The sequence below is a fragment of the Salmo salar genome, chromosome ssa10 (genome assembly GCF_905237065.1).
Source record: "Salmo salar chromosome ssa10, Ssal_v3.1, whole genome shotgun sequence".
NCBI classification, from domain to species: Eukaryota; Metazoa; Chordata; class Actinopteri; order Salmoniformes; family Salmonidae; genus Salmo; species Salmo salar.
Genome location: NC_059451.1, coordinates 60,754,146 through 60,779,190, shown reverse-complemented (window position 1 = coordinate 60,779,190; position 25,045 = coordinate 60,754,146). Strand labels below are relative to the sequence as shown.

General features: G+C 41.8%; 1 protein-coding gene and 1 long non-coding RNA gene across 2 annotated transcripts; one reads left to right on the top strand and one right to left on the bottom strand.

Annotated features, from left to right (window-relative positions):
- Positions 1-1,533: 1,533 nt before the first annotated feature.
- sat2b (spermidine/spermine N1-acetyltransferase family member 2b) lies at positions 1,534-24,636 on the top strand. The gene is given in 6 exon segments (NM_001173905.1): positions 1,534-1,634; positions 6,286-6,337; positions 6,427-6,510; positions 23,471-23,572; positions 23,824-23,864; positions 24,068-24,636. Coding segments are annotated over 6 exon segments (522 nt in total). The 5' UTR covers positions 1,534-1,571; the 3' UTR covers positions 24,248-24,636.
- On the bottom strand, positions 3,038-4,607 carry LOC106560680 (uncharacterized). The gene is made up of 2 exons (XR_001318649.2): positions 3,709-4,607; positions 3,038-3,374 (listed from the first exon to the last, which is right to left on the bottom strand). It is a non-coding gene; the product is annotated as an uncharacterized lncRNA (long non-coding RNA).
- Positions 24,637-25,045: the final 409 nt, after the last annotated feature.

Sequence of the window (25,045 nt, the reverse complement as noted above, 5' to 3'; positions counted from 1 at the left end):
TGCAACTCTGTGTTGTTGTTTTTGTCGCACTGCTTTGCTTCATCTTGGCCAGGTCGCAGTTGTAAATGAGAACTTGTTCTCAACTGGCCTACCTGGTTAAATAAAGGAGAAATAAATAATATAAAATATAAACCAATATGTATTGCATATCCAGTGATATGCACTCGGGAGTTTATTATACACACATTTAAATATGAAGACATATGAATCATTGTTCTATTTTAGGCAATTATTTTTCATAAATCGTGAATAAATATAGGTTAATGACAATTGTTCTACTATTACGTGGGGGACTTTTATTTCGAACATTTCCAAAATTCCGGAAGTACTATTTTAGCTGATTGTGAAATCTTTAATATGATATAATGCAGCTTTGCATAATGTTGATACGTAAAAAAATATATATAACTACATGGGGGAAATCTAAACTAAAGAGAATGACTTTAAATAAAATACATAATATAATAATGTGGAGCACATTGAGAAATGTTTGGAGCTAAGTAAATCAATGTCAAGAACATAATTATGGCCTACTGGTTAAATACATATATATATATATATATATATATATATATATATATATATATATATATATGTACAAATTTAATAAGTCAATATTTTGATGGTATGATTCTTGTTTATTTACTGCTGCTATTGTTCAATGATTCAATTTTTAAATTATGGTTTAAGAAAAGTCTTACTGTATTTTTGTTGTATTGCACAAACAAATTGCACTGTACGGGAAAACGATTGATGTGTGTCCATTAAACCAGGGTCCAGTCTACTCACAAGAGTTCCTAGAATGCAAATCAGATGAGCTTGAACAAAAAGCTAGGTCATAGGAAGTGTTGCTGGACTTGTACTGTGGTCAAAGATCTTAAATAGAGCACTGTGCAGGAAAAACAATGATTTGTGTGATGGCAAAGTGGAGTAGGGTCAGTAAGGTCTGTAGAATCAATAAATGGTGTCATTTCATGGGGCACTGAATAATATGGAGTGTTGCTGCTGGCTTTTTAATCCACCCATTCCATTGGCCACAATGCAAATCACTGTATATGGAATACATATATAGAGCAAAAACTATTCCATGTGCTGCAGTAAAAGTACTCTAAGGAATACTCAGTAAGGTCTGTAGAATGTATATATTGTATCATTTCATGGGGCACTGAATAATACAGAGTGTTGCTGAACTTTTACTGTTGTCAAACAGCTTAAAATGGGGTGCCTGGACACTATACGGTACAAATATAGCACTGTACAGGAAAAACGATTCTTTGTGCCGATGTTTCATTCTTAAGTTTTTATTTTATCAGAATATAAAAAGTTATGAATCATTGTTAATGTTTAAACAATTATTTTTTGCATATCGTTAATAAATACAGGCTATTGACGTTTTATACTATTACGTGGATTACTTTTATTTTTTTAAATCTGAAATTCCGTGAACCGGAAGTCGCTGACGAGACAGTGATGAAATCTTTCCAATTGATTTGTTCAAGTCGATATCAGTCGAGTCGTTGCTGTAGTTTGTTTATACTGTAGCCTACGTCCGCTAAAATACAGGTTTAAAAATGAATTTTAAAGTCCGCGCTGCAAGAAAAGAGGATTGTAAGGAAATATCTAGAATGATTATGGTGAGTTTGCTAAACAACGTCGTACACTCAACCTGTCACATGTTCAGTAAAAGTAATTTTGCAGTTCAAGTGCAGATGTATTTTTACATTCTGCAAGTTATGTAAGGATGGAAGTAGAATGTTGGTTAGAAACCTGGGGTGCATTGTTTGATTAAAGGTTTGTTACGTTGCGTAATGGCTTGTACTGTGTAATCATTCGTCCAAAACGTTTTACTCTGCTGCTACTTGCTGTTTGTTATCTATGCATAGTCACTTTACCCCTACCTACATGTACAAATGCCTTGACTAACCTGTACCCCCGCACATTGACTCAGTTTCTCCTGTATATAGCCTCCAGGTAATCAAATGGCTACCTGGACTATTTGCATTGTGTGTCGTCGTACCCCCCGTCCCCCCCAAACCCTCTTTTTACGCTGCTGCTACTCTCTGTTTATCATATACGCATAGTCACTTTAACTATAAATTCACATACATACTACCTCAATTGGGCCGACCAACCAGTGCTCCCGCACATTGGCTAACCGGGCTATCTGCGTTGTGTCCCGCCACCCACATCTACATGTACATACTACATCAATCAGCCTGACTAACCGGTGTCTGTATGTAGCCTCGCTACTGTATATATCGTCGCTACTGTATATAGCCTGTCTTTTTACTGTTGTTTTATTTCTTTACTTACCTATTCTTCACCTAACACCTTTTTTGCACTATTGGTTAGAGCCTGTAAGTAAGCATTTCACTAAGGTCTACACCTGTTGTATTCAGCATTTCACTGTGAGGTCTACACCTGTTGTATTCAGCATTTCACTGTGAGGTCTACACCTGCTGTATTTAGCATTTCACTGTAAGGTCTACACCTGCTGTATTTAGCATTTCACTGTAAGGTCTACACCTGTTGTATTCAGCATTTCACTGTAAGGTCTACACCTGTTGTATTCGCACGTGACAAATAATAAACTTTGATTTGACATTGACTCGGTACCCCCCGTATATAGCCTCTACATTGACTCTGTACCGGTACCCCCTGTATATAGCCTCCACATTGACTCGGTACCGGTACCCCCTGTATTAGACCGCATATTGCATTGGAGGCATACATGTCTACTGTATAGCCTTACCTATACTGTGCACCCATAAAATGGGGTATCAGCCTACTCAGTGACACCCAAAGATTACAACTCTGTAGATTTTACAATAAAATGAGCGTCATAGCTCTTATTGCAGCTTTTTGAATGTAGCAAGTGAGGACCCATAAAGGTCATTTTGAGGTGTCATGAAAAAAATGCACCTCCTTTCTCCATTGTTAAACATATTTTCACATGACTCCTCTTGTAGGGTAAACATTGTTTTGCACCCCCTCATTGAATTAACTCAAAAATAATGATTACGGCCACAAATAACAATAACTGTAGAGACCCTTTATTTATAAGATTGAATATCGATTACCACTTCAGCATGCTTTTGTGGCACAGTCCATGCCACGCAGGGCTACAGGCCAGAAGGTCGAGAGTTCGCCGACCACCACAGACGAGACGCTGCCTGCCTGTTTTATTACACTACAATCAGAGCCAGCTGCAGAGAGCAAGGGGGCACCTGGACGGTACGTTGGGCAATGGGCCGGAGAGGTGATGAACCAGGCCGGGGAGATGCTAAATCAAGGGCCGATGAACCACCTGTAGATTGGCCCTCAGGGCTCTGCTCCGTCTCTGAACTGTCCAAAACACCATCCCCTTTCAACACCTACAAGCAGATGGTGAATACAATAGAAGCCATCTTAAATCATCTCCATGGGCTCCTTTTGAGTTAAAAAGCTTAATCAAAAGAACTGATTTCATAAACATCTCAATCTAATTAACACATTTGTAGTGGCCATTGAAGTGTCTGTTTCCAGATGTTCTAACTAGGTCTGCTAATCATTATGATGACAACACAGGAATCTAATATTTCCCCCTCACAATTTCTCCCATCCAGAAAAGAGTTGATTTGACATGTTCTAACTAGGTCTGCTAAACATAAGATCACAAAACACACACTGTACAAAAGGACTCGGCTGCATGACAAGTACATACCGTACCTGGCATATTAGTGTCTGTCTTGCGATGTTTGACGTGAACACGAAACCAATCCAGTTGTCAGACAATAGGTGGGACACAAACACCAGCCCTACTCCTAGCCGCCTTCAACATTTTCAGATTGCGAACATACATGGAGAAAGATTCGGGACCTGTATCTTTGATATCAGTATCAGTGTTCAAATTTCGTGATATCTCCCTCCAGCTGTTTTTTGTGTCCTTGTCCGAAAGCTACCGCATCGAAGAATTGTGAAGGTTCTCATTTTCACCAGCTCGCACAGACGCTCCTCAAAACTGGACAAAGACATCTCTCAAATAAAAGCATAAAAAAGGACGCTTGCAAGTAGCAGAACGTCCATCTCTTCCATGTTTATACCAAAAGGGATACCGTCAAATACTTCAGTTGAAAAACTCACTCAATACTTCCCCTCAGTCTTTGCAAGGAATGAGACGTCGAGTTTCAATTTCCAGGTAGAATAAAACGGCGTTGAACAACTGAGCATATTACAAGGAGCCACTCCTCTTGTGACGAAAAATGAAATTGCAACACTGCACTACGCTCCGTCGACTTTGTTTGCATATTGTCTGTAAACCCCTTAAGAATGAATTTAATTAGGAGATACATCTTCAGCCTTGCGGACAAACACGCTGCTATGGCCTAATAGTCATTGCATAGGCTATAAAACATAGACGTGTAGGCCTACAACGTTTTACATTGGGGATGGGCACGATTATTTGAAAAGACGTTAGTATTGAAGTACTTCGGAGAGTATATCATTTTTAGAAAAAATATATAGGCCTATTTTAAGAGGCTCCATGTGAAGTGGGGTTTTTCTAATCAATGCAAAATGGAATTAAAATTATGGAATTAAGTTGGCTAAATGAGAAGGAGTAGGCTACATGATCATACCCAATACTTACCCGAATAGTGAGCTGAGATCTAGACCGCCGTGTGCCCGGTGTGTTGATGCTCAGGAGGAGACTTGTGCGTAATCCTCTCTGACAACTCCTGCTGGACAATGGAACAAAACGAACAACAACAATCACTCACATTACAAGTATTCTGAAGAGCAAGTATCCACTCCCCCCTTTCTAGTTTTTATAAAGTTACTAAACCCGTCCCCCAACCCAAATCTTTACCCTAAACCGGGTCTGTAATCTATTCCCAACCCTACCCCCTGAACCTTTACCCTAAGCCAGGTTTGTTTTCTCTACTCAACCCAACCCCCCTCCTAAATTATCTTTTTTTATTTTTCTTCTTTGCATTTTATTATGCAATAAAGTTTGTTTTTAATTCAAACCAAGTCACGGAAAACCAAAGGAGAACTCCAACACCCCTCCCCTTGTCCCTTGCCAATTGCTGGTGACCAGCATGCTGCTACACTGGTGCTGGTCACCAGCAAATGAAAAACATTAAGGCATTGCTAACTACAGCTAAGAATTTAGCCCACTAAGCTACTACTAACTAGCCGAGCTGTACAGACCCCACGGTCCGGCACACGTATAACCCAGCTAACAGAACATCTCGCCCATAGCTATGGCTACTGCTTCCCCCGTACTGGATGAACTAAACCAAGCACTCGAATTTGAACGCTTCGTGCTGCTTATTCCCACCAAGGTGGAAGAAAGAAAAGGGGTGATTCCAACGCCAATATAGCCCAATAAATATATGTTAACAATATGTTCACCTGACTGGATGGGTTTAACATGCAGTATTTTCTAAAATTCCTTAGACGAATTATCATACTACATATAGTTAGCATAACGTAGTATAAAACGACTTCTAATTTCTTCAAATTGTTAAACTCTATTTTGCATGAAGATCTGGTAATAATATGACCACCCTACTCAAAGTGAGTGGGCTTAAGTTACTGTAATGATGTATTCCGTGCAAATAGGCTGGGTAGCCATTTGATTAGGTGTCCAGGAATCTTATGGCTTGGGGTTAGGAGCTGTTTAGAAGCCTCTTGGACCTAGACTTGGCGCTCTGGTTCTGCTTGCCGTGCGGTACCAGAGAGAACAGTCAATGACTAGGGTGGCTGGAGTCTTTGACATTTTTTAGGGCCTTCCTCTGACACTGACTGGTATAGAGGTCCTGGATGGCAGGAAGCTTATATGGTTACTAATGTCATAACAATATGACCACCCTATCTTGAGATATTGGACAGAAAGTGTTGAATTTAAGAATCCAGACAGGTAATTTGGTGCCTCATCAGAAGGGATTATAATTGACCTTTTCCGATGACTTGAAAATAAGATCAACAATAGTAAGTCCTATCCTGATGAAATATAGTGTTCTGTGTTTCTGAGAAGCTCCACTATATCATGGAATACACCAGAACCAAAGTCTTATTTTGACCCCCATCACCCTACTTACATGGGAAGTGAAGTGGTCCGCTATTGACCGTTGCTCTTGTCTGTCTATGAAAGACATTGTGTCATTGGATCTTCCTGAGACTCTGCCCCTACGAGGAGACACCATCATAGAACCATGGTTACTTTAAGTAACCTTAAGTTTCTTCATGTAGGCGTACTGTCTTTTTACATTTCCACCCCCCACATTTGTCTGTTTCTCTTAGGAGTTGGCTGTGTATGAGAAAATGCCAGACCAGGTGAAGACTTCTCATGAAGGTTATTTTACAACTTTTGCCAGTAATTTAAAGTTATTTCTTTAAACTTGAGCCTGAACTTAACATGTCTCCGTTTCTCTGGCACCCCAGAGTTGGAGCGTGATGGGTTCTCTCCAAACCCCTTCTATGAGTGCCTGATCGCTGAAGTGCCAGATGAACACAGGACCAAAGATGGTAAAAGATCTGCATTTCAATGCAACTTAATGCCTGTACATGTGAAAATGTATTGTGCTTGTATGGAAGCTCATATGTTCATATCAAATTTGATCAGATTGCAGTGCCTAATCATTAGTATTCACCTTGGATTTCTTTACATTTTATTACAAAGTGGGATTAAAATTGATTTAATTGTCATTGATCTATACCAAATACTCTGTCAAAGGTTTTTTTTTTTCTCGACTGAGGGACCATTGTGGGGTACTAGTCATTCAACAATCATGTTGCACACAGAGTGAGTTCATACAAATTATGTGATTTGCTAAGCAATTGTTTACTCCTGAACTGTTAATACTTTGTGTACCCTCCCCTTGTGAGGATAACGGCACTGAGCCTTTTTCTATAATGTTTTATAAGATGGGAGAACACATTGGGAGGGATCTTAGACCATTACTCCATGGAGAATCTTTCCTTATTGTTGGGTCGCGTCAATTCGAATCTGGTATTAGAACAAATTATTTAGCAAAGAGTAACTCATGTTTTCTTTGTACTTTAATTAATGCAAACACTTGAATGGTAAATATGATGTTCGTATATACGGTCTCACTGTAACACCACGCAGGGCAAAAAAGCGAAGAGAACTACACATCCTTTGTTCATCCTTAAATACTCTGACAGAGATAGTTCCGGCTCACTGCTGGCCTGTCAGAGGGAGGATGAGCATGTTTAAACTTACTCATCCTATCGTTGGCGTGCAGGCTGGTCCTAGCCTCGTGACGCACTTCCTGTTGTCGGGTGTAGTTCTTCAGCAGTTGACTTATCCATAGTTTATATACTTAATATTGTAGCATAGCTTCTCCGTTATATTACACTGCTCAAAAAAATAAAGGGAACACTTAAACAACACATCCTAGATCTGAATGAAATAAATAATCTTATTAAATACTTTTTTCTTTACATAGTTGAATGTGCTGACAACACTATCACACAAAAATAATCAATGGAAATCCAATTTATCAACCCATGGAGGTCTGGATTTGGAGTCACACTCAAAATTAAAGTGGAAAACCACACTACAGGCTGATCCAACTTTGATGTAATGTCCTTAAAACAAGTCAAAATGAGGCTCAGTAGTGTGTGTGGCCTCCACGTGCCTGTATGACCTCCCTACAACGCCTGGGCATGCTCCTGATGAGGTGGCGGATGGTCTCCTGAGGGATCTCCCCCCAGACCTGGACTAAAGCATCCGCCAACTCCTGGACAGTCTGTGGTGCAACGTGGCGTTGGTGGATGGAGCGAGACATGATGTCCCAGATGTGCTCAGTTGGATTCAGGTCTGGGGAACGGGCGGGCCAGTCCATAGCATCAATGCCTTCCTCTTGCAGGAACTGCTGACACACTCCAGCCACATGAGGTCTAGCATTGTCTTGCATTAGGAGGAACCCAGGGCCAACTGCACCAGCATATGGTCTCACAAGGGGTCTGAGGATCTCATCTCGGTACCTAATGGCAGTCAAGCTACCTCTGGCGAGCACATGGAGGGCTGTGCAGCCCCCCAAAGAAATGCCACCCCACACCATGACTGACCCACCGCCAAACCGGTCATGCTGGAGGATGTTGCAGGCAGTAGAACGTTCTCCACGGCGTCTCCAGACTCTGTCACGTCTGTCACGTGCTCAGTGTGAACCTGCTTTCATCTGTGAAGAGCACAGGGCGCCAGTGGCGAATTTGCCAATCTTGGTGTTCTCTGACAAATGCCAAACGTCCTGCACGGTGTTGGGCTGTAAGCACAACCCCCACCTGTGGACGTCGGGCCCTCATACCACCCTCATGGAGTCTGTTTCTGACCGTTTGAGCAGACACATGCACATTTGTGGCCTGCTGGAGGTCATTTTGCAGGGCTCTGGCAGTGCTCCTCCTGCTCCTCCTTGCACAAAGGCGGAGGTAGCGGTCCTGCTGCTGGGTTGTTGCCCTCCCACGGCCTCCTCCACGTCTCCTGATGTACTGGCCTGTCTCCTGGTAGCGCCTCCATGCTCTGGACACTACGCTGACAGACACAGCAAACCTTCTTGCCACAGCTCGCATTGATGTGTCATCCTGGATGAGCTGCATTACCTGAGCCACTTGTGTGGGTTGTAGACTCCGTCTCATGCTACCACTAGAGTGAAAGCACCGCCAGCATTCAAAAGTGACCAAAACATCAGCCAGGAAGCATAGGAACTGAGAAGTGGTCTGTGGTCACCACCTGCTGAACCACTCCTTTATTGGGGGTGTCTTGCTTATTGGCTATAATTTCCACCTGTTGTCTATTTCATTTGCACAACAGCATGTGAAATTTATTGTCAATCAGTGTTGCTTCCTAAGTGGACAGTTTGATTTCACAGAAGTGTGATTGACTTGGAGTTACATTGTGTTGTTTAAGTGTTCCCTTTATTTTTTTGAGCAGTATATATAGGCTATGCAAACAAATAGCCAGTTCAACCCTAACATTATCTTTGATATCCTTCGATCTGCACTTATGGACAGCCCTCTTCCATTCAAACCACAGGTTTTCAATTGGATTCAAGTATGGTGACTGAGATGGCCATTGCAAAATGTTGATTTTTATGTGTGTTTGAGGTCATTGTCTTGCTGGAAGATACACTTGCGGCCATGTTTCAGTCTCTGGGCAGAGGCAACCAGGTTTGTGGCTAAAATGACTTGGTAGTTGGTAGAGTTCATGATGCTGTTGATCACAAGGTCCCCAGGACCAGTGGAAGCAAAACAGCCCCATCACCATGTTTTACAGCTTTAGGTATGGTATTATTTTCTGTGCATGCATCATTCTTTCAAAGCCAAACCCAGCACTGGTCTGCATGGCCAAAGAGCTCTATTTTCATCTCATCTGCCCATAGCACCCAATTCCAATCCAAGTGCCAATGCCATTTAGCAAACTGCAGCCGTTTACATTTTCTGGTTGCTCTCAATAAAGGCTTTTTTATGTCAACCCTTCCAAGTAGCCTATTATTATGGCTGTGGTGTCTAATTGTAGACCCCAAGATGCAACCAAGTTCTGAAATTCTCCAACTGTGGCCTTTGGACTTTTCTTTGCCTCCTGAAGCATCTTCCTCACTGTGCGGGGGGACAAAACACATTTGGATCCTCTACCAGGCAGGTTAAACGTCTTAAATGTTGCCCTAATGATGGTAAGATCTATATTTGTTTTTTCAGTAGTTTCCTTTTGTACCCATTGCCTGATTTATGAAAGTCAACAAACATTTGTCTCTTTCCCCATGGTGATGATGACAGGGATTGTACACGCAAATTTTTCTACCCCAGTGGCGACATGAAAAAAATGCTATAGTATACTATGGTCTAAATACTGTAGTATTACTATATTTATATACTATAGTATTCACAAGTGTTTGGACATGACTGTAGTAAAATATAGTTTTCACTTGTGTTTTTGAGGACTTAACTGTAGTATATAGTAACACCTGCCGATTTAGAGTTAGCAAAAATGGCATAACTACCAGACTAAGCCGGTTACTGTTTAATGAGGGGAACACCTAATCCAGAACATAAGACTCACAGGTTCGTGACAGGCCACCTATTGAGTTGGGTCAACCGTTCTGAGAAATGCAACGGACCAGACAACACCTTAGCAAAAATATAAACGATGTATTACAATTGTAACATCTAAACGTTAGACAGGTTCTAGGCCAAATAAAGGGAAACCATATAGAGGCAGATATGAAGAACAAGCAACGTTTAAAGTTTGAGGATTAGGTTTGCTTGTTTGACACACATAATTCATTAACAAGAGTGCACCAAAATGACTTCTTTGATCTGTTACTTCCACTGGATATACAACAATGGTTTCAGAGATTCAAGTTCACAAAAACAGAGAGAAACAATACTGTGCTTCTGATGGTAGAAAATAACAGTTAATTTACGTGAATCGATATTTTAGAAATACAAATTACTACTTAAAGACAGTAACCTTATTGGAGGGCGCTGCCAATAAACTGCCTGGACCTCAAACCAGCAAAGCCTCTTCAAACAAATCAGCTGAAAACAAAAGGATGACATTGCAGTGGCTTTACATAAGGAACATCTTAAAAATTGTAACTCAACACACCATTCAGAACTATCGACCACACCCCTAACATTTATTCAAGACAGCATGGTCACCAAATGGTTTCTCACAGAAACAAACCGACGCTGCCGTACAGTCTATACACAAAAAAGACCTTCCCGTTACAAAGCTCTCCCCTGAACATGATCAAGGGGTGCTTTTATACAGTTCTTGCATGTCCTCCTCTAATAAGGGTGCCCAGGGAAACACTGACCAAAACCTTGGTTCCTAGCCTGTCACACAATATTCTTCTGTTACAAGATTGTAACTGATTGATTGAGATTAAGATGAGGGTTATGGTGATGCCCATCTACTGTGTGACTCCAGTTAAAGAGCAGGCGGAGGCAGTGATGCAGTTCAATTTAAGTCTTCATAGATTCAGGTAATGGAGATGATACAGTACAGGGGATGAGTGACAGTTGTTGACATGAGACCAAGACTCTTGAATTGAGTCTTGTTTGGCTTTGTATGGAGTAAAGGTTATCTAAAAGGAGACGCAAGGTGCAAATAATAATGGGCAATAACAGCAATGAACATACATAATGAATCATCTTTTAGTGGCAATAATCAATGACTATATGCAAATGAAAAAAGCATATAAATGGGTAAAGCTATATATATATATATATATATATCTCTCTCTCTCTTTGATAATGATATGTGACTTCAAGTCTTAAGTATTTATGATTGTCTGAGTAGAGCAAGTCACTATCTGGGTATTTATACTGACCAAAAATATAAACACATGTAACAACTTGTAAGACTTTACTGAGTATAAATTCATATGAGGAAATCAGTCAATTTAAATAAATAAATTAGGCCCTAGTCTATGGATTTCACATGTCTGGGAATACAGATATGCATCTGTTGGTCACAGATGCCTCACAATGGGCCTCAGGATCTCGTCACGAAGACACATTTCCGAGTTGAGCAGGACTATTGTGAGATGGAGTTACATTGAGATGCCACCGGGCTGCAAGCAAAGTCGGGAGAAGAGGAATATTGGGACAGGGACTATTGAGAATTTTCCAGAACATGTGTGGCCATTATACATTTCAGGATAGTCCGCAAGATGAGTGCACTCTATATGTGGGTCTGGGTCATTAGACACCATTAGACATGCACCTGTCTGGGGAGTGGACGTGACTGGTTATTTCTGTGATAGTGTTGTGCCCTAATATGTACTGTTGCTATGGTTACACCTCTTGGGTCTTTTCCAGAACATGGGTGTTCCTTTCGGAGGAGCTAGCAGGATGACGTGTGGTTATTTTTGTAAAGTGCTATGGACTGTTGCTATGGTCCTACATCCATGCACCTCTTAGTCGAGAACATGTCTGTATTTTTGAACTATTGGTGTGGCTCTACAGTTTCCATGCCCTAATATGACACCAAACTAAAATTAGTGCAAGGCAATAAGATAACGGTGGCTAAATGCCAGAGGGAATGAGTCATTAAGAGGAGTTACTATGTGTGACGTAAGGAGGAAAAATGTATAACATGCTGACCAGACCGGACACGTCGCGTGCGCAAGCGTTGCAAAATACATTTTGAAATCCATGTTATTCAATTATTGCACCCACACTGCTCGTGTGCGTCAACGAGCGTCTGCGTTGCCAAGGGCTAAAATAAAGTCATTCCTATTTCGGACGCAGATCACGCTGCAAGTCCTGCCTCTCCCATCTCCTCATTGGTTTATAGAAGCAGGTACCCACGTGCCATCTCATCATTGGTTATACCCACGTGGGTGATTGAAAGACGAACTGTTTTGCCGGTCGTCGTGATAATACTATGAAAGTTTAGATGCCAATCACCATATAAGTTCAAAGATGAAAAAGCCTGGAAGGAGGAGAGATGACTAGAAACGATTCGGTTGGCTGTTTTATGTGTGGATTAATTGTCGGAGTAGAGGACCTAGTGCATTTCAGGTAAAATAACAACTCAATGTTTATATCCCAGGACAAATTAGCTAGCAACAGCAAGCTAACTAGCTAAATTGCCATACATGTTTAATGCTTTTCGACCTGTCCCCAAATTAATGTAATTGGTTCAGAGTTTGCTTTGATATTTTGACCTGCGTGTCGTGATCGCGTTTGATGTAGGGGGACAAAAATAAATGTATGCACGATGGCGCATGCTTGCAGCCTGTTTGGGTTCCGTGTAAGAAGTATGTGCCAAGACTGGAAAGTCAGTTGTTTTCATGAACCAACTCAGCTTTTATTATGGTGTAATAAAAGTCTGTTTGAACTCACAGGCTCTGTTATTTGAGAAATATGATTGACTGAATATTTCCACGATAGGACACCGAAAGGTGGATTTCTGAGGAGGAATGGAGGGGGGGAAAAGATGAAGGGAATGTGGAAAGCAGAGGTTGGATTTGAATTTGAGGAAGATGGCAATAAAAATGGAGATGGAGTGTCGAAGAAGATTGGTGTCACGTGCGAACAGTGAGCTTTGCACCACACCGAGTTCTGGAGGTGAAGTGGAAGTGAATGAGGGCGAGTTAAGTGAGGTGGAAGGTGTGGTGAAGAGCTCAGAACCCGAGCCTGACATCAATGGACACGATAAAGAAGAATCTGGTGCAGTAGGAATGGGTGGGAAAGGAGTTGGGTGCAGTTGAATCAGTGAAAGTAACTTGAAGTGGACTTGTAATATTTGTTTGTGTTTCTTCCAACCAGATGGAGCAGGTGATCCGTGTCACGCAACTTCGGTCAAGATCTGTTTTTTGCTTTGCACCGTTGAAAGGAGTGATTTCTGGGGTAGCGTTAAGTGTCGCGGTGGAGCAATTGAAGTTGAAGATTCCTGGTGTTTGTGACGCCCATCGTTTGTTGTGACGCAGACCCGGTGGGAAGCGTGGTGAAATAGAGGAGTCACTGTCAGTCCTTTTGAGTTGAGTCAGTCTTTACCCGACATTCATGCTAGGATACAGTTGAAGTCAGAAGTTTACATACACTTAGGTTGGAGTCATTAAAACTCGTTTTTCAACCACTCCACAAATTTCTTGTTAACAAACTATGGTTTTGGCAAGTCGGTTAGGACATCTACTTTGTGCATGACACAAGTTATTTTTCCAACAATTGTTTACAGACAGATTATTTCACTTATAATTCACTGTATCACAATTCCAGTAGGTCAGAAGTTTACATACTATGCCTTTAAACAGCTTGGAAAATTCCAGAAAATGATGTCATGGCTTTAGAAGCTTCTGATAGGATAATTGACATCATTTGAATCAATTGGAAGTGTACCTGTGGATGTATTTCAAGGCCTACCTTCAAACTCAGTGCCTCTTTGCTTGACATCATGGGAAAATCAAAAGAAATCAGCCAAGACCTCAGAAAAATATATTGTAGACCTCCACAATTGTGGTTCATCCTTGGGAGCAATTTCCAAATGCCTGAAGGTACCACATTCATCTGTACAAACAAGTATAAACACCATGGGACCATGCAGCCGTCATACCGCTCAGGAAGGAGATGTGTTCTGTCTCCTAGAGATTAACGTACTTTGGTGCGAAAAGTGCAAATCAATCCCAGAACAGCAGCAAAGGACCTTGTGAAGATGCTGGAGGAAAAAGGTACAAAAGTATCAAAATCCACAGTAAAACGAGTCCTGTATCGACAACCTGAAAGGCTTCTCAGCAAGGAAGAAGCCACTGCTCCAAAACCGCCATAAAAAAGCCAGACCATGGTTTGCAACTGCACATGGGGACAAAGATCATACTTTTTGGAGAAATGTCCTCTGGTCTGATGAAACAGAAAATGGAACTGTTTGGCCAGAATGACCATCGTTATGTTTGGAGGAAAAAGGGGGAGGCTTGCAAGCCGAAGAACACCATCCCAACCGTGAAGCACGGGGGTGGCAGCATTGGGGGTGGCAGCATATTATTGACATTTCACGTTCTTAAAATAAAGTGGTGATCCTAACTGACCTAAGACAGGGAATTTTTACTAGTATTATATGTCAGGAATTGTGAAAAACTGAGTTTAAATAATGTATTTGGCTAAGGTGTATGTAAACTTCTGACTTCAACTGTGCAGTACCAGTCAAAAGTTTGGACACACCTACTCATTTTTTAAAACTATTTTCTACATTGTAGAATAATAGTGAAGACATCAAAACTATGAAATAACACATTTGGAATCATGTAGTAACCAGAAAAGTGTTAAACATATCAAAATAAACTTTAGATTCTTCAAAATAGCCACCCTTTGCCTTGATGACAGCTTTGCGCACACTTGCCATTCTCTCAACCAGCTTCACCTGGAATGCTTTTCCAACAGTCTTGAAGAAGTTCCCACATTTGATGAGCACATGTTGGCTGCTTTTCCTTCACTCTGCGGTCCAACTCATCCCAAACCATCTCAATTCGGTTGAGGTCGGGTGATTGTGGAGGCCAGGTCATCTGATGCAGCACTCCATCAATCTCCTTTTTGGTCAAATTGCCCTTACACAGCCTGGAGATGTGTTGGGTCATTGTCCTGTTGAAAAAAACAAATGATAGTCCCACTAAGCGCAAACCAGATTGGGTGGCATATCGCTTCAGAATGCTGTGGTAGCCATGCTGGTTAAGTGTGCCTTCTAAATAAATCACTGACAGTGTCACCAGCAAAGCACCCATCACACATCCATGCTTCACGGTGGGAACCATACATGCAGAGATCATCTGTTCCCACCCTCCGTGGTTGGAACCAAAAATCTCAAATTTGGACTCATCAGACCAAAGGACAGATTTCCACCGGTCTAGTGTCCATTGCTCATGTTTCTTCGGAGGGGGGGCGGCAGTTTTTGTCTCACCTAGGGTGGCAGAATGTCCAGTGAGTATAATGTCCCTGAGTATACTATAGTATTTACAGTAGAGTTTTTGCAGACATGACTGTAGTATACTGTAGTAATTACTCTTGTGTTTTCACGTTCATGACTGTGGTATATTGTAGTAACACCTACTGACTAATGTTACCTAAAATAGAATAAGTACCAGACTAAGCCAGTTACTGTTTAATGAGGGGAACACCTCACGCAGAACATAAGACACATGACAGGCCACCTATTGAGTTGGGTCAACAGTTCTGAGAAATGCAACGGACCAGACAACACCTTTGCAAAACATTATATATATTTTTAACATCTAAACAATAAAGGGATGTAACTTGTGTCATGCACAAATAGATGTCGTAACCGACTTGACAAAACTATAGTTTGTTAACAAGAAATTTGTGGAGTGGTTGAAAAACGAGTTCTAATGACTACAACCTAAGTGTATGTAAACTTCCGACTTTATTATTATTATTACATTTTTTTGCTAAATAGGTGTTGGATGGTGTTAAAAAAACTCAGGAGCCTCCAAGCAACATGATGCTTCATCAGAGAGAACCAGGTTCAGTGAGTGCGTGCTGCATGGCACAAAAAAGGGCCTTGGATTGATATCCTGCACTCTCTTTTGAACTTGTCATACCCTTGCCCTCTCATGTCCATGTCCATGTCCATGTTGTCATGTTTCTGTAGTTTTGAAATGAGCAACTCCTGTTGCGTCAAGCAGTTCACTAAACTCCAGGAAGTGCTCTAGTGCACACTGACCCATCATCCTCGGTTGAAACAAAACGCACCACCATGGCCGTCTGCTCTGTTTTGCTCTTGTCTGGTGTGCTGTCCAAAATTATAGAAAAATATTTAGCCGCTTTTAGCTCACTGCACACTGTCTGCTGCATCTCTTGTGCCAGCATGTCAATGATTTCGTTCTGGATTATTTTAGAGGTCGCGCATGTGTTTCTTTGGATTGTACACTCCTTACATGCTCCTTCATGATTCCATCAAAAATACCCAGCATTTCCACAAACTTCAGAAAGTTCCCATTATTTGGCTCATTGCCATTACACGTATCAGGGCTATGAGTCAATGCAGCACCTACTGCCAGTGGAGAGTCTCTCCGTCAATAGCCGGGCTTGGGCATCAATAGTTTGCTTGGACACCAGCCTGATCTCCAGCTCCTTCCACCTCTGGAAACTGTAGGTGGTCATGTGACTTCTCATGCGAGCTGAGGAGGAAGCACAGATTCTTCCAGTCCCTGGTTCCATCCCTGACCAGCGCAGATTTGCAATCGTGTGTAAAAAGTTTGCAGCAAAAACAGAAGGCTGGATCGTTTTGCTTGGAATAGACAAGCCATGGTCTCTCCACTCTCTCCCCGTTCGCCATCCTCCTATTGTAGTGGCCCCTCATCTCTTGGGAAATGCCCCCCTTTTCCCTGATGTGGCCCAGCCTGCACTAACATATATCCTGTAAAGATCCATTCATACATTTTTGCCACTCACCGGGATCTTTTATGTTTTTTGTCTGGGAGTCGGATTTAGCAGCAGCACCACCACTGTCATCAGGGACGGGAAGCGACAAATCTGAGTCCGGGTCCAAGATGGTAGCTCTCCGCCGGCATTGCTTTGAGGTGTGGCTAGGCCTGGTGCTACCACCTGTTCTTGTCCACACAGAGAGCTGTCGTCATCGGTGGAAGTGGATGGCTCGGACTCCTCCGGTTCGCCCTCTTCGCTGTTAGAACCAGCGAACTGGGGCTCGTCCATCTTGGCGAATTAACAGCTTGTCCTCGGAGGCTTGCCCTTCTCCACACCGGCTGATGGACAATGCTGCATGTTCCTTTCATTTAAGCAGAGGATTTATTTGGTTTAGAGATTGTGCCTCTTTTCTCATTCGTTTTTTTAAATATTTGCTTCCTGATAGTTTTTGTCTCTTAGACATGGTAGCAAATCTTGTTTGAAATCTCTATAGCTTACTTTTAGCTGAAATTATATCCACTAGTAGTAGCTAGCTAATGTTAACAGGCTAGGTTAGGCTACTGCCTTAATCACAAATCGTCTAAGTCGCACACAAACATTAAAAAACAAAACAATAATTTGATTGGCAGATTCATTTTTATTGATGTTTCACAATTGGATAATCCCATATAAACACACACATCACCATAGCTACTAAGGACAGTGGGAGTGAACTTCGGGAGAAGCAGGAATGGGGTGGGGGCAGGAACTGAAGCAACGGCTATGAGCTGGTGGCTGGGGCACCGGCTGTGTAGTAGCCAATCGGGGGTGCCGGAGGGCGGCAGCCAATAGGCTCTATGCCACCCCAAATTCAAGTGCCGACATAGGCGGCCGCCTAATCTTGCCTAATGGGAGAGCCGGCCCTGAGAATACTACAGTCATGTCCGCAAAAACACTACAGTGAGTACTACCGTAAAGTCCGCAAAAATACTACAGTGAATACTGTAGTATAATACAGACGTCCACAAAAAACACAATAGTGAATACTAGTGCTGAGTGATTTAAAAAAATAAAAAACAGTTCAAATACTTATATTCCATTTAGTTAGTATTTTTTGTGAGCCCAACGCACTGTTTCTCGAGAGACATGAAATCATTTGCAAGAGAAATCAAATCTAGAACCTTGTGGGACGCTGGGCTAATGGCAGTTTTCATTAGGCAAATATTCAAACCTAGTTCAGTGCAGAAACGTGGTAATTAACTACAATGACCATAATCCACTGCGTCAGTTGTTTTCTGTTTCGGACAGAGACCGATCAGAGAGGAAGTCGAAGTGAGAGGTTTCACTCTCGCCAAAATCTGTCAAAAATAAGGCCTTTGCGTTTCTATGGGATTATTTTGTCGCCTGCCTTCCCGCCTTTGGGACAATGACTCCTATTGTTAGGGCGGAGGCATGAGCATCTCATCGTTATACAGATCTCTGGATGGATACACTTTTACGCCTGCTACGATACGTTAGATACACGCAAACTGCATAGATCGCATGAGAGAGGAATGTACACAACAGAACCACGAGAGGGACAGAGACAGTTTGTGAAAGTATAACTTATCTACTTTGAAGAACAAGTCATGATTTCATCAGACTGCTCTGAAGAATACTTAGGCAATCTAGCTAAATAGGGAGAATAACTGGTTGGCTGACTGCTACTGTCTGAGCAGAGATGAGATAACTTTAAGGTAAAAAAATAATAAAGTCATCAAATAAAAACTAAGTAATATACACAATTTAAATATTTTATTATTTCATAGTAACTTCAAATTGTTCTATTGAGGTCTACCCAATGTGGACCTGACAGAGACGATGGAATATATATTTTTTTGAGTTTCCTTTTAAAAAGCTCTAAATCATTGTAATGTCAATATAAAAGTACCCAGGCAAGATGGCGCCGACAGACATGGCAGCTCTGCTTCTAGCTCCTAAGCAACTTTGCAGTATTAAAAAAATATTTTTATTTTTTTATTTAACCTTTTACTTAATTATGCAAGTCATTCAAGAACAAATTCTTATTTACAATGACGTCCTACCCCGGCCAAACCCAGACGACGCTGGGTCAGTTGTGCTCTGCCCTATGGGACTCCCAATCACGGCCGGTTGTGATACAGCCTGGAATCGAACCAAGGCCTGTAGTGACGCCTCTAGCACTGCGATGCAGTGCCTTAGACCGCTGCCTGTGTTATTTCTTACATTATTAGCCCAGAACGATTTTTGTGTTATTACATACAGCCGGAAATAACTTTTGGATATCAGAGCGGTGGTAACTCACCAGCATTACGACCAGGAATATGACTTTACCGAATTGGATCCTTTGTTCGTTCCCCCCAGGGCAATTGAACTCATCCCAGAGGCTTCTAGTCCGACTCAGGAGGCGTGCACACCATCCACTGCTTCCGAGTATATTACTTGCTAATGTTCAGTCTCTGGACAATAAAGTAGACGAGCTCAGGATGAGGATCTTCTTCCAGAGAGACATCAGGGACTGTAACATACTCACAGAATCATGGCTCTCTAGGGATATACTGTCCCCATCCATGCAGCCAGTTGGGTTCTCAGTACATCGCGCAGACAGGAATAAAGAACTCTCCGGGAATAAGAAAGGCGGTGGTGTATGTTTCATGATTAACTACTCATGGTGTGATTGTGACAACGTACAGAAATACGTACAAGTCCTTTTGTTCATACGACCTAGAATACCTCACAATCAAATGCCGACCGAGAGAATTATCTTCGGTTATAGTCACAGCTGTGTATATTCCCCCTCAAGCCAATACCACAGATAGAACAATGAGACAGATATTTCACTGGGCGTATAAATATGAAGCATCCGCTTGGAGTTTCCACTCACTACCAAATATGGAGGTGAGAGGAAGCCCACTGGTGGGCAGTGGGAGAAGATGTAGCGAGAGGGATTTTGGCCAATATTCTGCACATTTTCTCATCAATGAAACATTTGCTCTCAATACATTTTTTTTTTTTTTTTTCCCAAAACTATAGTCTGCAATGGACAGAGTGGACTAAGTTTTGTAGACTTTACCCTTTGCAAAAGTTTTAAAAAATTGCGCTGTGTAGAAGGAGTGCAAAGGCGAATTGAGTCCCTGCACACGCGCACTTCAGAATAGGCTTTCCCTAACGGAAATATGCAGACGCATGCTAGAATGTGCCAATAGGATCTCTCTAGTTCTTGCCTGGCTCTGCCCATCTCCTTGCTTGTTCAGCCCACTATGACTCATTTGAATACAAACAGTGTAGTTATTCCCTCTGTAAGGCAATCAAACAGCCAAAACGTCAGGACAGAGACAGTGGAGTCGCAATTCAACAGCTCAGACACAAGACGTATGTGGCAAGATCTACAGACAATCACGGATTACAAAAAGAAAACCAGCCACATCACGGACACCGACGTCTTGCTCCCGGACAAGCTAAATACCTTATTCGCCCGCTTTGTGGATAGCACAGTGCCACCGACGCGGCCCGCTCCCAAGAGTTGTGGGCTCTCGTTCTCCATGGCCGACGTGAGTAGGACATTTAAGCGTGTTAACCCTTGCAAGGCTATTGGCCTAGACGGCATCTCTAGCCGCTTCCTCAAAGTATGTGCAGACCAGCTGGCTGGAGTGTTTACAGACATATTCAATCTCTCCCTATCCTAATCCCCAATTGCTTCGAGATGCCACCATTGTTCCTGTACCCAAGAAAGCAAAAGTAACTGAACTCAATGACTATCGCCCCATATCACTCACTTCTGTCGTTATGAAGTGCTTTGAGAGGCTAGTTAAGGATCATATCACCTCTACCTTACCTGATACCCTAGACCCACTTTAATTTGCCTACCGCCCCAAAAAACAGACGATGCAATCGCCATCACACTGTCCTATCCCATCTGGACAAGAAGGAATACCTATGTAAGGATGCTGTTCATTGACTATAGCTCAGCCTTCAACACCATAGTACCCTCCAAGCTCATCATTAAGATCGGGGCCCTGGGTCTGTGCAACTGGGTCCTGGACTTCCTGACGGACCACTTCGAGGTGTTGAATGTAGGAAACAACACCTCCACTTTGCTGATCCTCAACACAGGGGCCCCACAAGGGTGCGTTCTCAGCACCCTCCTGTACTCCCTGTTCACCCATGACTGCGTGGCAACGCAGGCCTATAACTCAATCATCAAGTTTGCAGACGACATCACAGTAGTAGGCCTGATTACCAACAATGATGAGACAGCCTACAGGGAGGAAGTGAGGGCCCTGGTGGAGTGCTGTCATGAAAATAACCTCTCCCTCAACGTCAACAAAACAAAGGAGCTGATCGTGGACTTCAGGAAACAGCAGAGGGAACACGCCCCTATCCACATCAACGGGACCGCAGTGGAGAAGGTGAAAAGCTTAAAGTTCCTCAGCGTACACATCACTAACAATCTGAAATGGTCTACCCACACAGACAGTGTGGTGAAGCAGATGCAACAGCACCTCTTCAACCTCAGGAGGCTGAAGAAATTTGGCTTGGCCCCTAAGAATCTCACAAATTTTTACAGATGCACAATTGACAGCATCCTGTCACGCTGTATCTCCGCCTGGTACGGCAACTGCACCGCCCGCAACCACAGGGCTCTCCAGAGCATGATGCGGTCTGCCCAATGCATCATCGGGGGCAAACTACCTGCCTTCATTTTGACAGCTATCTTTTTGAGATTAAATTTTTAAACAAAAGCTCTTTCTCTGAGAAATTGTATTAGTATAATCTAATTTCCCCCTTTTTTGCATACAATATAGCTCAGAATTTGTATTATTTATTTAGTCTTTTTTTCTCATCTTTATCAAGGGTGTCAATAATTTGAGGTGACTGCATATAACTAAGACATTTTAGTTATTTCGTTTTTATTTATTTGTAAACATTTATATTTCTTTTCACTGACGTTATGGAGTATTTTGTGTAGATCCGTGACAGCCGTTTAATGTCCCATCTGAAAGACGGCACCCTACACATAGCAATGTCCCCAATCACTGCCCTGGGGCATTGGGAAAAGTTTTTTAGACCAGAGGAAAGGGTGCCTCTTACTAGCCCTTCAACACCACTTCCAGCAGCATCTGTTCTCCCAAGTTCTAGAGTTTCATCAGAATGTTGCAACAACATTAATGTGAAAAATTAATTCCACATCATGTCTTGTTACTGTTGTCGAACCAATAAAGGCCCTGTTAGATGAACTACCGATCCATTCATAGCTGTTTGTCTGTTGGCAAGGTTAGAGATACTCACACACAGTGCTTTTAACATACAGTGCCTTCAGAAAGTATTCCACATTTTGTTGTGTTACAGCCTGAATTCAAAATGGAGTCAATTGTCGTTGTTTTCACCCATCTACAGAAAATACTACAGGAACATTCAGTGTCATCTAGGTAAGCAACAATAGTTGAACTTGATAGGTGGGAGCAATAGGGTGAATGCACGTTGAAGTAAATCTCAGTAAAAAGTCAAAAGAACACTTTTGATCATAGTGATTGAGGAGTATCTTTAGAACAGGTTAATATGCCCCACCAACATTAGATAACTATTCAGAATCAATGATGACCAACACAGACATGGTGGCGTAGCAGAAAGATCTGAATGCTGTGAGCCAAGAGGTTGCAAATTCAAACCCAGGTAAGGACATGTTGAATAATAATTACTGAATAAATGAACATGCACAATGTCATCATGTATGTCAAATACTGTATATAAGTTTAGGCCTCCTGAGTGGCGCAGCGGGTTAAGGCACTACATCGCATCGCAGTACTGAGGTGCCACTACAGCTATGACTAGGAGCCCCATAGGGTGGCACACAATTGACCGTCCGGGGGAGGGTTTGGCTGGGGGGCTTTGTCTCATCGTGCTCTAGCGTCTCTTTGTGGCGGGCCGGAGCAAAGCTGACTTGGGTTGTCAGTTGAACAGTGTTTCCTCTGACACGTTGGTGCGGGTGACTTCCAGGTTAAGCGAGCAGTGTGTCAAGCAGCGCGGCTTGGTGGGACACGTTTTGGCGACGAGACAAGGTCGTAACTACCAATTGGGTATCTCAAAATTGAGGAGAAAATTTGTGTAAAAAAAAAAAGTATGTCAAAAGCACTGTGTGTGAGTATCCCAAACAACGCCAACAGACAAAAAGAGCTGTGAATTGATCAGTGGTTCACCAATCAAGGAATTTATGGGCTTGGCAACAGTAACAAGGTGTGATGTGTAATGAAACATAAACATTTGGGACCATCAGGTGACATCCTGACAACTGATACACATTAATGTTCTTGCACTGTCCCATAAAATGTGTCTAGAACATTAATATTCAGAAAACATTGTAACTGTGCTCTAGATAAGTTCTGCTTGACATTAAGGGAATGTTCTCCTAACTTTAACACCAAAACGGTCTAAAACAGTTCTCAGAAGGTTTTTTGCTAACATAGAATGTTCTCCTAACTAATGGAAAACTGGACGCTCAAAAATTAGGGGAACATTACAAAAACGTTCTCTCTTCCTATAATTGTTAGTTGGGTATCAGCTGACACTGCTTGTTTGTTGTGTGAAGGGTACACCGTTGTTGGATACGCCCTTTACTTCTACACCTACAGCACATGGAAAGGGCGGTCAGTGTACATGGAGGACCTCTATGTAATGCCTGACTTTAGAGGTAAATATGCATGGACACTTATTAGCCTACTGTACAACTATACTACAGTATCTGTACAACAGTATCTGTTAAGTTCATAATTGAATCAGCCAGATGTTCTACCAGATGTATAGAAAGAAATGGAAAATTGGAAGAAATAAATTACACTTTGGGCTTTGCATTTGGTGTTTAAACACGGGAATGATTTGAGAAAGTACTGCTGTTAGGCTAGAAATGCTCCACCTCATGTCTGTTTATTTTTCTCCCTGTAGGAAAAGGCATCGGAAAGGGACTGATGGCCAAAGTAGCTCAGGTCGGTTTCATGTTCCACTGTATGGCTGATCCCAACTGGAACTCCTCCATCTATCTACCATGTTCATAATTATGTATGACTGACACATGAATGACATTGTGTGATAAGAAGGTTCATTTATTGCCATTGAACCACATCCTCTGAATAGAAGTGATGCTGTGTTCTCTCTATGATTGATTAGTTGTGTATGGTTGCTTCTCTAGGTAGGGGTGGAGAAGCAGTGTGTGCGGCTGCAGTTATCTGTCCTAGAATGGAACAAACCATCACTAGATTTCTACATTGCCAAGGGTGCCGAGGACCTGACTGCCAAAGAAGGTTGGCACTTCTTACGGTTTGATGGACAAACCCTGGACACATTAGCTAAGGAAGCACCTAAAGATTAGAGCATTTTATAGGCCTGGGTCTAGTTTACCTCCGCCCATAACATCACACAGTGGGCAGGTTCATTTTGCATTGGTGGGTGGAAATTTCACTTTTCACTTTAGGACTAATGGAAACTCCGCTCAGCCGGAGCCCCGGGCGATGCAAAACAAACTCCCAGTCCTTCTTTATGTTTAATGTGCATTTAAATATAGTCAAACATTATTACATTTATTTATATATATATATAAATATATATAAATATAAATATATAAATAAGTTTGGACACACCTACTCATTCAAGCTGTCATCAAGGCAAACGGTGAATACTTCAAATTTATTTTGATTTGTTTAACACTTTTTTGGTTACTCCATAATGTGTTATTTCATAGTTTTGATGTCTTCACTATTATTCTGCAATGTAGAGAAAAATAAAGAAAAATCCTGGAATGAGTGGTACTATGTACTTTATGTGTATAAATATAATTTGTTTAGGTTGATGTGTCCTCAAGCTGTATTAAACCTAAATCTATAATTCAGAAAATGTAAATTCATAACTTGGAGGTACAGCAGTAGTTTTGCAGGCCGTGCAGGAAGTGGTGATATAGCAGCAACATTGCACTAGCACATAGCCGGTTGAGCATTTGTCTGAACATTGTGAGCATATTAACCCTCTACCACTTGAGGGTGCCAAATAATTTAGGAAAACTCAATCAACTTTAGTTTTGCTAAATAATTAAAGTCATAACTTTTAATATAGATTTTAGCAGCCTGCATATATAAATACAGACAATTTAAAAAAAGGTTTTACATAAGAAATA